Source organism: Acanthaster planci, linkage group LG19 (assembly GCF_054643075.1).
Source record: "Acanthaster planci isolate LZ-2023a linkage group LG19, COTS_SCS, whole genome shotgun sequence".
NCBI classification, from domain to species: Eukaryota; Metazoa; Echinodermata; class Asteroidea; order Valvatida; family Acanthasteridae; genus Acanthaster; species Acanthaster planci.
This window is the reverse complement of record NC_141795.1, coordinates 3,224,990-3,238,423: the sequence shown is the minus strand read 5'-3', so window position 1 is coordinate 3,238,423 and position 13,434 is coordinate 3,224,990. Positions and strand designations below refer to the sequence as shown.

The window sequence follows — 13,434 nt, the reverse complement described above, 5'->3', positions numbered from 1 at the left end:
AAAAGCCGTCTGTGCTTTATCTACAGTTCAACCACCAGCGGTCTGGTAAAAATGGCGGCCCGCCCATGCCAACTAGTTTGGGCCCACCTGACCAACAAGCCCTGGAGAGAATTGGCAACGGTCAGAAATGGAACGAAAGGACCTACACACCGTGAGTTTTATACATTACAGTCTCTTTTTGGAGTTCCTGTCGGTTGACGAGTTTGGCCTACTCTCAACACAATGCAGCCCGAAAGTAAAAAGTGGCACAGCGGGCTTCCTCAACCCTGATGCGACCCACCTGTGTGATTTTCCATGGGACCGCCCTCACATTTTATAAATTTTGGAAGAATGATTTCTGCCTGAAACCACCTCAGGAAGCACTCATGTTTGAATTTGATCTTTGAATTCTTCAAGTAATATTGTTGCGAAGTCAGCTGGAGATGGGTATCACGAATTTCATTAACGACCTTTCACTTCCGACATTAGCGTTTCCACCTATATGTCTCCTTGTTCAGCCTTGTTTGTTTTCACTTCATGTAGTTACGTGAGAACGAGAATGTATAACATTGCGAAGATTTGCTTTCTAGTAGTCGAAGGGTTCTGGATGCAGTCGGGCTGGCCTGATATAGTGCTTGTCACCAAAAGCTGGATAAGATTTTTTTAAATTGTCTAGACTACAAGAGCAAATTGTTCCGTGAGTTTATTTCCTTTAGTACTTGTAAACTGCTAAACGTATTTGGGTTGCTATGGAAAAGTAGCTTCTTGTCCTATGATGGTCATCACGTCGACACCCACCAGCACCTGTTCACATGCATATTTTTCTTTTATTTCCTCTCACTGTTGCCTATTTTTAGGAACGGAAGGGGTCAACTTCTGGTAGAAGACTAGGCCTACTCCCCCTAAGCTGAAAGAGGGCCTTTCGAGCTACCACCAAAACGGTGACAGGTTGTAATGCGAAATATTAACAAACTGCACCACAGTAAATCACGGTTTCCTTTTGGAGACCACTTGCGTGATAAAGTCATGTACGATGTGTTTCCGCTATCCACATCAGCATCTACGAAAGCAGGTCTGCTCTCCGCCTGCCGACCACCAATACTTGTGATGATCACCCCCAAAATGGCTGTCTAGTGTGCAGTGTCTGCAGTTAGTACAGTGTAGTGTACTCCTAAAATCCCGCGGTTGAAAAAGTTGAGTACTGATATCTTTGATAACCCAAATTTTTGCCTGAAACGAGAAATAATCTAAAACCACTGGGACATAATTTAACTCGTCGACTGGCTTATCAGACTTATGATACAACCTGAACACGGGTGTCCAGCCAGTCGTGCTGAGTCACGCATGTCCTTGGGCAAAGCAATTTACCACTCAGTAATTAATTACTCTACGAAGACCGAGGTTTGTTATTTATACAGAATTTGCATGGCTGCCATCTTGCAGGCCAGTGCTTTTGTTCCATAGGGTCTGCACAAAGGAGGAACAAAAGAACTGCCGTGTAAAATGGCTACCACGAAAAGCCTCCACAGTTAGCTGTTTGCATGTTATAAACACAGTGAGGGCTGGAGTGGGCAGTTGGGAAGCCTCTGATAGTATTTCTCGAATTGAGCGGTTTATAAACAGGGGTAAGGTGAAACCAGCCTCTCGACATGCTGGCTTCGCGCCGCAAACTAGAAACGAACACATTGCGTGATCGCACACTCAATCTAAAAATTCCCAATCTAAAAAATAACCCAGCAACAGCCTAATTATCGCCATGAAATGTTACCAGTATACTTAAATGATGTCTTCACTCTTTGTTTCCTGGAAGTTGTATTTTTGTGTTTCTGGAAAAGGAGGGTGAAACGGCAGGCCAGAAGTTCACGATTGCGAACTGAATTTGTACCAGCATCGTTGCCGATGCTAAAGGTAATTCTGCCCTCCCCCACCAAATATCCACCTCCAGGCACATCTAACCGTCCACACTGTCGCCCAAGGGAGCTAAGATGGTTTCAGAAATGTTCCGATGGCGTGAGCCCGATAAACAAGGACACTGATTAATATCAGTATCTTTGAATGACAAATACTGTTAATAGACTGCGAGCGTAATGCTTTGCGGATACTGTTTATTACAACGCGAAAAAAGTTTATCCACGCTATTTGTTGTTATCAAAACCTGCCAAGTGCTTTATTGGCTTTCAAACTATAGCAACAGAACCGACCACAATCCTTGCAAAATGCTGCCATTTTTACGAAATAAATCACTGCATAATCGATTATTGTCTAAGAGAATTAAGGCCTTCCTTTAGGAAATTTAAGCCACTGGTATGTCGAATATTACACTAATATCTGACGCTTAACAATGTCTGTTGTTTTAAATTTTACGATTCACTTTGTAAATAGGCGTAGGTTATGTTTGTGTATTCCGTTTTATGTACATTTAACTTACTTTACGTACGACATGTACAAAGTTATACGCTTGAAGTGATTCGGTTTGGGTTGATTTGACTCGTACACACTTATGATGTGAACTATTTTGGCACAAAATCAAAATAAATACCTGCAAAATGAATTTAATAGAATCTTATAGGAAACTGCGTTCATTGTCCTCTACGCATACAGAAGAGCGTGCACCAATTTTGTTTATGGGTTGAACATTCACGAAACATCGTTTTAGCTGCTCAATCAAGTAGGATCACAGTTTACTTTGAAAACTTCACTCTCCAAGCATACCCGTCTGTCTCCCGTGCTGTTTCGCTCATCGGTTGAAAACAGCCATGTTGGTCGGGAGTGCTCATTTTGTTGGTAGCAATGCGACCGTGTCGCAAGCATTTTATAGTCGTTTGTGAACCAGAGGTGCATGGAAAATTGCACCCTCTCTTGGTCCATCTCTGGGCTAATAGGCCTAGATTAGTAGTTCTGCCCACACGTGGACTTCCGAGTAGCCAGATGTTCACAATGACACTGCTGTACGTTTCTCAACTTCTCAGTTAAGGCCTGCAGTAGTGTCAACTGTCTTAAAATGTGGAATTCAACGTTGAAATTTGATAATACAGTATTCCAAATGTCAGTTCTCACACCTTTTAAAATCAGTTGTACATTTTGGATCATTTCCATATCAGTGCATGGGATGTACATGTATGGGCTGATCCATTTTTACTGAATATGGGGAATGTGGAATGGATTACGGTAAAATGAACGTTACTTTGAAAATATACACTCATTAAAACCATACGTGTGTATAGTGAATCGTATACGTTTGATCTGCATGTACATTCCTTTCCATTCAAAGTTACATAATAGACGACTTGAGTGTCTATAACGCTGGTGAAATATTTATTTACTCTAAATTTGTTGCGATTATGTAACCAGTTCATATTTTGTGAAAACTGTGCATCGGAAAAGTTATCTTTTTTACTGTCGAGTTCTTTCTGCTTAATTTGTCAGAGGTTAACAGAGGCAATTGTCCTGTATGAAGTGGTGGCGGGTTCGTCTGTATTAAAACCAAGATAATACCTGAAATATCCGACTATCGAGATTATATCCGATTTGTGTGTCGTTCAACCTTCGAAACGCGTCAGTCCTCCGCCTGTTTAACTGCCTTACATTGGCATACTTTTCTTTACGTCTTTTTTAAACACAGAAATGACTGCCTCATGGAGCTTAACAGAGGTAGATTCCAGTTTACGTTACCTGCAGAATGCTTACGTTTCCAGACGCTGGTTCGTTATTTTAAGCCATCGCAGGTCGACATAACTGCATCAGATGAGTTCAGATGTTTATAAACGAATGTAATAATCATGCGCACGGGGCCGCGACCAGTTTTAAAGGCCAGGATGTAGGGGGTGTGGCTATTATTGTACACATAAAAAAACGATCCTGCAATGCACTCCCGCATTAATTTTTCAATGCATTGTTTTAATTCTTACCTCAAAACACTCACTGCTTTTGTTTATCTTAACACAGAAATTACAAACGGTGCTTTCCTTAGAGAGTACCAAAGTGAATACGTCACGCGATCTGATTATCTGGGGTGTGTTTTGGCGGTCATAACCAAGGACTGGTTCGTTTGTTTCTCTTTGGTTAATCGCTTTGAGGGTTTGAGTACTACATCATCGCACTCAATTCTTATTTGATTAAAATTACCAAAGAAAATCTATGAAAAATTACAGCCGAACCGGTTCTTATTAAGACCGCCAAAACGCAACCTTGATTCGTAAGTGTGACGTCACTTCAGTTTCAACCACGTCCACTGCACATAGAGTGTGAGGAACCATGAAACCGGAAGTTATAAACGCGCAACTTGTCGGTTCATCAATGGGAGCAATTTGTGGTGCGTGCGCATGTATGACAAAGTCACGAATTGGATGGTTGTGAACCAACACGCGTGAGGATCCATTCATTTGCACTACACTTCCTGGTCCAAAATGACGTCACACCTCGGTACATCTATCCGGTTCTTAAGTGTGACTTCACTTTAGTTTAAACCATGCCCACTGCACATGCACTGGACATAGAGTTATCATGCACTGATCACCGTTTACATGGAACCGGAAGTTAACGCGCAATTTCAGCGATCGTCCAATGGGAGCCTGCAAATTGTGGCGCTTCCGCCTTTGTGACAAAGTCACCTACGAACCGGATATAAAACACGAAACTAATTTTCCTAAAATGTCACTGCTAATCGTGAAGTAATATGAAAAACACGTTGTGGTTATTTTGGTAAATGTAGCTGTCTAGAATATAAATGTAAAATACACCACAACTGAGCCGTGAACCAGCGAGAATACTTGACATGGACCGAGGAGCATCATTCTAAGGATTCCACCGCGAAGAAAAGGTGAGCTGGGGGCAACATTTCTTTCTTCACGTTGTATCACTCTACTGCAACAAGAAATACGTCATTTTTTATTACTTAATCTTTTTTTAAAGTGCAAACTTGCTTGTGTGGTGAAAAAAATATTGTATGACTGAGTTGCTTGTGGATAAATTTGGAGATGGTTATAAAACTACTGTTAACTGACCAATAAAGTTAAAAACTACACGTGCATGTATTTTTTTGAGAACCTCCTGGTAGGACTTGAGATATCGCTGGGTAATCTCGATAATGAATTAAGGCAAATCCAAACAATAAACCTTTGCTTTCATTGGATCTGTTCGTTATCTTTACATTATATCTAGTTTTTTCAGATGAACTTTGAAGTCAGCTATGAAGCTAGTTATCTTCAGTTAAAGTTCAGTCTTTCGTGCCTTCAAAGAATGACTTTAAATGACTAACAGCAAAAATCAGATGACCAGCGTTTTGTGATTTTAGAATTTTTTATTTAATCACCGTGGCTAATTTGTGACTTATATTTGACTAAGTGATGGTCATTTGGCTTACCTGACTAATTAACGTCACTTCAGGTATAGGGAATGACTAACGCTTATTAGTCAAAATTCACTTTACACTGTAAGATAATTTAAGCTAACGCCAAGAAATACTGCACACGTCACTCCGTTGTTGGAAACGATTGCATAACACCAGTCATTTCTAGAAGCTTTAATGTAATTCGCATTTGTAAAGACAAGCATATTTGACTTTCATCGTTAGTTCAGAGTTCAAGTTGTTCCGCCCGCTCTTAGAATGTAAATCATTAATTCAACGATCAACAAAGGAAATCCCCAGAAGGAAAACTGTCTACATGCACAAAAAACTCTTTTAATTTAAAGTAGAAGCCTATGAGTAAATGCTGTCTAATCGCATCCCGCCGCTGCCACCAACGAACCAGTGCGCTTCTTCCGGGCTACGATAGTCGCCTTGGGCACGACCTTCCTGTCGGACACCTGACCCAGGGCGGCCATCAGGTCGATGAACATGGTGGTGAAGTTGATCCGCCAACCCAACTCGCCCGTCTTGTAGTCCCAGGGGAACGTGTGGTGGTAGTTGTGCCAGCCCTCGCCGATGGCCAAGGAGGAGACCAGGCGGTTCTCGGCCGGGTTGATGAAGCGGTCGTAGGGTCGGGAGCCCCACAGGTGCGCCACGCTGTTGACCATCCAGGTGCAGTTGAGCAGGAAGCAGTAGCGGAGCAGCGTGGCCACGCACAGCGTGTTCCAGAATGTCTCCCCCCACAGATAAATGGGGACTATAGTCGGTCCCACGAAGCAGAAAAAGAACATCAGTGACTGGTAGTACCTGCAAAGATCATAAAAGGCAGCAACAATTTATTTTCTTTCTCAGTATGTCCCATAGGCTACATGTTGAAAAGTTCGACAGCATCGTTTTCTCCTGAGAAATGTAGTTTTGTTTGTTTTTGTTTCGCAATTTTCTTTTTTTTTTTAATTTTCTTCTGAAACAATCAACTGACAGGACAGCGCAAGTTCGGGAACGAGTTTTAATTTGGAAACTAATCAACACACCGAGCTGATATGGAGGGGTCTAAAGGCCCATCTGTTAAAACATTGAGCGCAGAAAGAAACTTCTCAACGCAATAAACCTGAACAGGTGGTCAATTCATTAATTAACAGAATTTCACTTCGGCAAAGTCGAACCCCGAGGTGACCACCGACAACAGATTGACTTCAGAATCGTGCTTTGGATGTGAAAACAACGCGGCATCCAAAGGTTAAAAGTCGACTACAAACAGCGGTAACACTCACTTTCGCTGGAACCTGACCACCGGGTCGTCGATGAGGTCCCGGAGGTTAATCTTCGACCCCTTCTCGATGACCTTAGGGTGCTTACGGACCAACAGCCAGCCCACATGGGAGAAGAAGAAGCCCCTGGTGGCGTTGTGTGGGTCTGCATCCGTTTCTGAGTACTTATGGTGAACACGGTGGTCGCGAGCCCATTCGAAGATGTCATTCTTGATGGAAAGACACATAGACATGTTGCTGAATCTGCCGAAATCAACGACTACTGACATACGAGGACGTTTTAGGCAAAGCAGTCCTGAAAAGTGGAGTTGGAATATGCACAAGCAGCAAGTGTCTTGCCGAGTTTACGATGGAACCAACAACCAACGTCTGACTGGCATACGCGTGTTAAACACCAAACCATTTGTTCAAGTTAATTTGGGTGTTTCGGTTTTCTGGCGCACTTCAGTGACCACTCAAATTGTGATGCACAATAGAGTACCGAAGTGTGACGTCACTGTGAACCAGAAGGTGCAGTGCAAACGAATGCGCTAATGCCTTTAACACACTAATTGTGCGCGTGACGTATTCACTTCGGTACTCTATAACTACTGAGAAGGCCTTTAATATATGTGTGTGTATGTATCTCGATTATTTCAAGTGGGCTCACTTTAGTAGATCATTGAGAAATTGCAACGACAGTTTTCCAACCCACAGCCAGGTTTCCTCAAGCATTTTGATCATGTTGTTCTCGGTTTCCCTTGATTCATTTTCAGTGGCTTTATGTATATTTGTCGTCACGGTTATCAATATTCCAGCTTACCTGGAATGCCATACAGTTAAAAATGGCCAGAAGAATCCTAAGCGGAAGTTTTGCCTTGTAGCAACGATGGGCCCACAGGCGATGAGCACCAGCAGTGATACCCAGGCCCGAGCAGACATACATACCGACGGCTGCAATCAGGAAATGAAGACAATAAAGTTGTTGCCACACTCTTTCTAGGTAAGGTATTATTCGTCTAAGCCAGAGCCGTATGTGGAGGGAGTGTAGCGCTAACTTGAGAATTGGGGGAAAAATGTATGCTTTATTATGTGTGCAGGACGACTGTATGCTCACTGTCCACTGTTCTGGTTCTAAAACAATGATTGAACCTCACGTCGCTCGTTCGCAACTCGCTATAAACAGCTTTTTCCGAGCCATTTCATGTGGCTTGTTGGTCTAGTGGCATGATTCTCGCTTCGGGTGCGAGAGGTCCCGGGTTCAATTCCCGGACAAGCCCGTAAAGTATTTTTTTTCCCTCATAATGTTATCATTTTGAAATAACGTTTTGGTTCAAGGGTCTAACACCTCGGCTTGTTGGTCTAGTGGCATGATTCTCGCTTAGGGTGCGAGAGGTCCCGGGTTCGATTCCCGGACAAGCCCTACTTTTAGGGAAATTAATTTTGGACATTTAAATGTTAAAGGTTCAAAGAAGGGCCACAGGACTTCATGTCGAAACATCGGCTTGTGAATTTCTTTGGCCGAGAGAGGTCCAGGGTGGAATCCAAGACTCCCCCTTATTAGTTTTCTGAATGACTGGAAACAATACTTTGAGCGTTGTGGATATTTCAGACTTCAGGCAAAAGCCAAGCAATTTTGACGTCGCGACACATTCGCAGTGAAATGCTCTTGAACTGGAATGCTGACAAAAATACATAAAGTCAGTTCTTGCATTCGTGAATATTTTATCTGACGTCACATGTCAAGTTCCTACCCCCTTTCGCACCAAGTGTGAACCGACCTTTAGTCCGCTGATATAGATAGTCTGTCCCTCTTGCTTTGAGCATACCATTTAGGCACACAGGCAAAAGAAACATGACTCATCTTGCATATGATGAAATCCGTTATTCCCTATTGTATGCGATTAAATCCGCGCACAAGATAAAATGTTCAGTATGACTACACCAGTTGGAAATTTTATCAGATCTGCCTTTTGTGATCGCAGAGAAGTTAAATCACATGCAGCAGTGATGAAGTACTTAACCCTTGCGCCTTTTGAAGTTTAAACCCGACTGATGCCACCCTGTGCAAATTTCAGATTATCAACATAGCGACTGCTGTGTGCAAATTTAATTCATGGATGACTCTCTGGCAGATCCTGAGAGCACCCATGAAATGGCTTACAGGCAATTACAAATCATTTATGCTACCAGGGGAACTTCACTTCGCCTCACTTTTTTGATGCTGCTCTTAATTCACCCGACTCCACATTGTCCAAAATGTAGTAGTAATGGGCAAACTAAAAGGAAAACCTACAGAAAAGGGACCAGCTGGGATTGTCCCGAACTGTTTGCTCAGTTCAATACACTGTCCGTCATATTCGTATTGAGTCCGTTTGTGTTTAGATAATATCGCATAGTAAAAATGCAATTAAACGTCTGGCCAGGAAGAAAGAGTAAATAAGGGGTGGCCAAAATATTTCAAGGAAACTAGAACACATAGAACGATTACTTTTAGTGCCATGCGACATGTGAAAAAACAATTTTTGAAGGAAAATTGATGTACATGTAACTTTCTAACTCACCCCAAAGCAAGGTGTAGGGGCGGCATTTCCAAGTCAGGAAAAAGAACGAGTACACCGAGACCACGTGCAATGCTGCCATCAAAATCACGTTCCGCCAGACGATCCTGGTCTGGTTTTCGGACGGGTCCCCAGGCTTGGCGGTACCGGTCGCCGTGCGGGGCGGCCCCTCGGCCGTGCTCGGCATGTCTGGGTCGTCGTCCAAGGGGTTGGTGGCGGCAGTGTCATCCTCAGGGGTATCTTCCTGGGCGACCTCTACGGTGCCGTAGACTATATTCTTTGGTGCCATCACTCTTGTTTTGTTTTGTTTTTTTTTTAGTTCGCACAAAAGCTGAGGAAAGACAAAAAAATTTTATTTGTAGCCTTCCTTATTTGTTAAAAAAATCAGAAATTCTATAATTTCATTTGAAAAACCACTGATTCATAGCCTAGCCAATGGGATGCGTAGCAAAAGCACAACAGGATGCTTGGGGTGTGTTTGGGACAACCGGGATGAGATTGACTGATGATCAAAATAGCTGAAAACAGCTGAACAAAGGGCATAAAGAAGCTAAAATGTGAAAATCTCCTTTACTTCTGTACACAGCCAGTGAGGAACAAAAACTGAAATCCCAAACCAAAAAGCTGAAATCAGCTAAAAAGCTGAGAAATCTCACCCCTGGGACAGAAAGAAAAAGTTTTTCGTTTAGTTTTCAGGTCAACAATTTTTTTTTTTACTTTTGCCCCAAAACCTGTTTTAACGATTCCACGAACGTCACAGGAAGAGGACGATTTTTATGGTATTTATAATAAAATCATTTCTGGTAAATTATGTAAAATAGGCTAGTTCAATTTCCATTAATAAATTAAAAGTGGCTACGTGTAAACTGCCGTACTGTCGACTGGAGGAAAAGTTCCGACAGATGGTACCAGGAAAATTGTAGACAGTGTCAGACTCCCCATCCGTTTAATGTTCAATAAAATGCAATTTCTGAAAGCAAATGAGATGTAATGTTGCGCGGCGCAGCGCTGACACATCCAGATGATTCTACTTTGTCTTCTTTTTACGGGAAAACAATTTTTAAATCTCACTTTTTTTTAAAACTCCAGGAGTATATGATGTGGCAAATACAAAGGGCACTCCCTTTTTTCAAGACATGGCCTGCCTTTTTCTAGACAAAAAAGGCATCAACTAGTCACATCTCCATGGCGGTGCACTGAACCAGTCATGTGACACCAAGGGCGGATACAGGATTTTCAGAGAGGTGGGGGGGGCGCAAAACGCAAAGGGTCAAAAACAAGCGTGCAGTGCGAAGCCGCAGTCGACATGTAAATGCAATGGACTCCGGAGCCAATTTAAAATTCATCGTCGTGCATACATCATGGCACATTCGCATCTCAATGCATGTACACGATATGCACTGCGAACGTCATGTCTCGCGCACCAGCCGCTCCCCGCTCGGTCATGTCGTCATGTACCTGGCTGGCTCTAGCTAGCTGCATACACAAGCAGGTCCACTCTCGGATAGCATCTCCATCATAATAGGCCTGCATAGTTTCGCTGACCTGATTAACCATAACCCACAGAAACTATAAGTTATTTATGGTCTATTGTCCCGATGGAGCACATGTATAAAAAATGTTTGGCTGAGCTGTCAAGTATTTGTCTAATCAACCTGTCTTCGATCGGGTGATAGTAAAGTACCACTACACCTTTGCACTGCAAGCTGCTTCAGGCCTATGCACAAAGGAAGCTATAGAACGAAGGGATTTTTCTCAGTACATGTATCATGCTCAGGTTTGTTCAAATAGGACTAATGATTTTTTTTCCATCAAAAATATCGAAATTTGTCAAAATTGAATCAGATTTGTAAAATCAATTGCTAATATTTTTAATAATCAAATACCGGTAATCACACTTCATTCAAGTTTCAGTCAACTGCTGTAACATTGTATAAAGCCCCTAACTCCGATAAGCGCGTATTATGCACAGGTTTACATGAGATTATGCCGGGGATAACGAAAACACCATTTTAATTATTTAGTCAAGGATACTGAAGCACATGCAACTTTCATTCCACGTCCTTATAATTAGCCTAAGGCTTCATCCGAATCTGTTGCCTACAGCTATAGGTCTAGGTATTCGCTCCATTGAAAATATGCGGTAAGCGTGTACGGGGAGAAGCGCTGACAATAGACGTAGCCGTAGCTCTGGAAGCTCGACATGGAAGTCGACCATTAATTTTATGCAAGATAACTATGCACAATCCTCTCAGTCAACTGTTTTTGGATCAGGGCATACAGTACTGTGACTAGAAGGGAGCCAGATTTTTAGAAATCAGATTAGAAATATATGTCAGAAAACTCGCGATAAAACGAAACCTAGAAAGGAAAATACATGACTGAGATACGAATCGAGTCCTCTGTAAGATCCTAAAATAATTTGAAATTCAGTGACAACAAACAAGACGACTAGGCCTACTATTGAATATTCAGGCTTTTAAGTGATAAGTGATTTAATCTCCGTGAGGCTGCCTTGCACCCTATCGAGGTACAACGAAGAAATAATTATACTTTCCCCACACGTGTTTAAAAGATGATTGTCAAGAGAAAAATACTACAATCGACTCGATAATACAGGAAATATTGCTCCGAAAATTGATCAATAATTCTCTGTATTATGCAGCTATAACACAGTGTTAGTCATGCGTGCACCGTGACTGCATGATCCCACGTACCACATTGGAAGCGAAGAACATTATTGCAAGAACAAAATATTGCACACAGTATTTATAATCCTAGCTCATTATCCCAAAATCAACAGCCTCCAGGTCAGCAGACCTGGACGGATGTCACTGACGAGGAAGAAATATGCAGATGCAGGCAGCAGCCGTGCAAGACAAACAAGAGACGAAAGAAGACGTCGAAACAAGAATTACTGTGGAATGTGCCGATGAGACTCGGGCTACATCAGAAAGTGCTAAGATCCAGGCCTAACACTTTCAAAGCCAAAAGGCAAATTTTGCGAGCATTTGAAAAATGACACTTACTTTGAAATGCTTGAACCAAAACTTGACGTTAGGACGATTTGGTCCGCAGGACTGCTTGCCTACAAATACTGAGCAGAACTGTGAAGAATATATCAATCTACGAATTCCCGCACTCGAAATTCGAGGGCACTGCTGCAAGGTCACCCGTCCCAGAATATCTGCACAATGCGAATTTTACATACATTACCGGTGTATGTGGGAGTGCAACCGCACATCACGCGTCGTCTGGCCTGCAAGGTGCACTCACGCACACAAACTGCGTGCATGAACTGGTGCCCTGCGATCACCATTCACCCAGGTTTGACGGGACAAGCGGTTGGTTGCCAGTGTGAATGGCGTGATATCTCGTGACGTTACTTTTGGGAGGATTTCCACAGCTGTTATATTTTATGCATATGAAGTAAATCGCGCAGTATAATATGATGCAAGAATGCTATGATTTTCCCCGGCCCTTTCAATTTGGGAGAGGATTCCCGGTTTTGTTTGTAGTCCGCGAAAGAAAAATTGTGATGAGTCACACAAAGCGGTCAAGCCACTTCTTTTGCACTTGCAGCCTTCTGCATAATTTTCTTTCAACTTGGAACTTTCGTTATTTTTGCTGGTCACTCTGACGCACAAAACTGTGCTTAGAAGGTCACCGTCTGTCTAGCTTCTTGGTACGATCATGCACTGGGTTGTGGGATCCATCTTTCGGGAAATAATTATTTTAAGTGATATTTGTAGCTCGGTATGTGCATGGTCACGTCGCGGGACAGAGGCGGGGCCGCGTATATTTTTGATTGCACAACATTCTGGGGGAACTTTCGTTGGGAAAATTGTTTCATCGCCGGCTTGTCTTGAAATGGGAGACTATTCTTCAAGAGACGTGGAAGCAAAGTTCCCGTTAAAATGGCGGAATTTACTTCCTTGAAAAAAAAATCCTCCAAAGCCAAGAATACGTAGCCTTCATTCAAGGTGGATTCCCCCCGGCTTCTTGTTTTTGAGAAACAAATTGCAGGCAGGGGAAAACACGGATCGATCCAGAATAAAACATAACGGGGGCCATGAACACCCCCCCCGGCATTTTTAAAAAAATTCATAAATCAAGAGAGTTATAGGTTAATGTTTTACTGTATCATTCCTTCCCTCCCAAAGCGGCTAAGTAGACCAAACGGTATTCGTAATGACCTAGTCGCTGATATATATATATATAGGTCATAGATGAGCTCCTAATTTTCTAAATAGTTTCACAAATATTTTGGCGCCCTAAGCAAATCATTCCCCCACCCCAA

The 13,434-nt window shown here is 42.5% G+C and overlaps 2 protein-coding genes and 2 non-coding genes across 5 annotated transcripts in view; 3 read left to right on the top strand and 1 right to left on the bottom strand.

Annotated features, from left to right (window-relative positions):
* LOC110978030 (prolactin-releasing peptide receptor-like) overlaps positions 1–3,480 on the top strand; it is a 36,363-nt gene extending 32,883 nt beyond the window's left edge. Inside the window, exons 6-7 of the mRNA XM_022233916.2 lie at positions 27–151; positions 837–3,480. Coding sequence (XP_022089608.2) covers positions 27–151; positions 837–870 — 159 coding nt within the window. The 3' untranslated portion in view covers positions 871–3,480. The remainder of the gene's footprint in view (positions 1–26; positions 152–836) is intronic.
* A 375-nt stretch (positions 3,481–3,855) lies between these two features.
* LOC110980103 (stearoyl-CoA desaturase 5-like) lies at positions 3,856–12,488 on the bottom strand. 2 transcript variants are annotated; one of them, XM_022236878.2, is made up of 5 exons: positions 12,351–12,488; positions 9,138–9,465; positions 7,397–7,527; positions 6,598–6,803; positions 3,856–6,133 (listed from the first exon to the last, which is right to left on the bottom strand). In XM_022236878.2, the coding sequence occupies exons 2-5, from the start codon at positions 9,421–9,423 to the stop codon at positions 5,695–5,697; spliced, it is 1,062 nt and encodes a 353-aa protein (XP_022092570.2). In that variant the 5' UTR covers positions 9,424–9,465; positions 12,351–12,488; the 3' UTR covers positions 3,856–5,694. The 2 variants fall into 2 exon arrangements, with proteins under 2 accessions (XP_022092570.2, XP_022093410.1); XM_022237718.2 differs by lacking the exon at positions 12,351–12,488 and adding an exon at positions 12,164–12,344.
* Trnap-cgg (transfer RNA proline (anticodon CGG)) lies at positions 7,782–7,853 on the top strand. The gene has a single exon. It is a non-coding gene; the product is annotated as a tRNA-Pro (tRNA).
* Trnap-agg (transfer RNA proline (anticodon AGG)) lies at positions 7,925–7,996 on the top strand. The gene has a single exon. It is a non-coding gene; the product is annotated as a tRNA-Pro (tRNA).
* Positions 12,489–13,434: the final 946 nt, after the last annotated feature.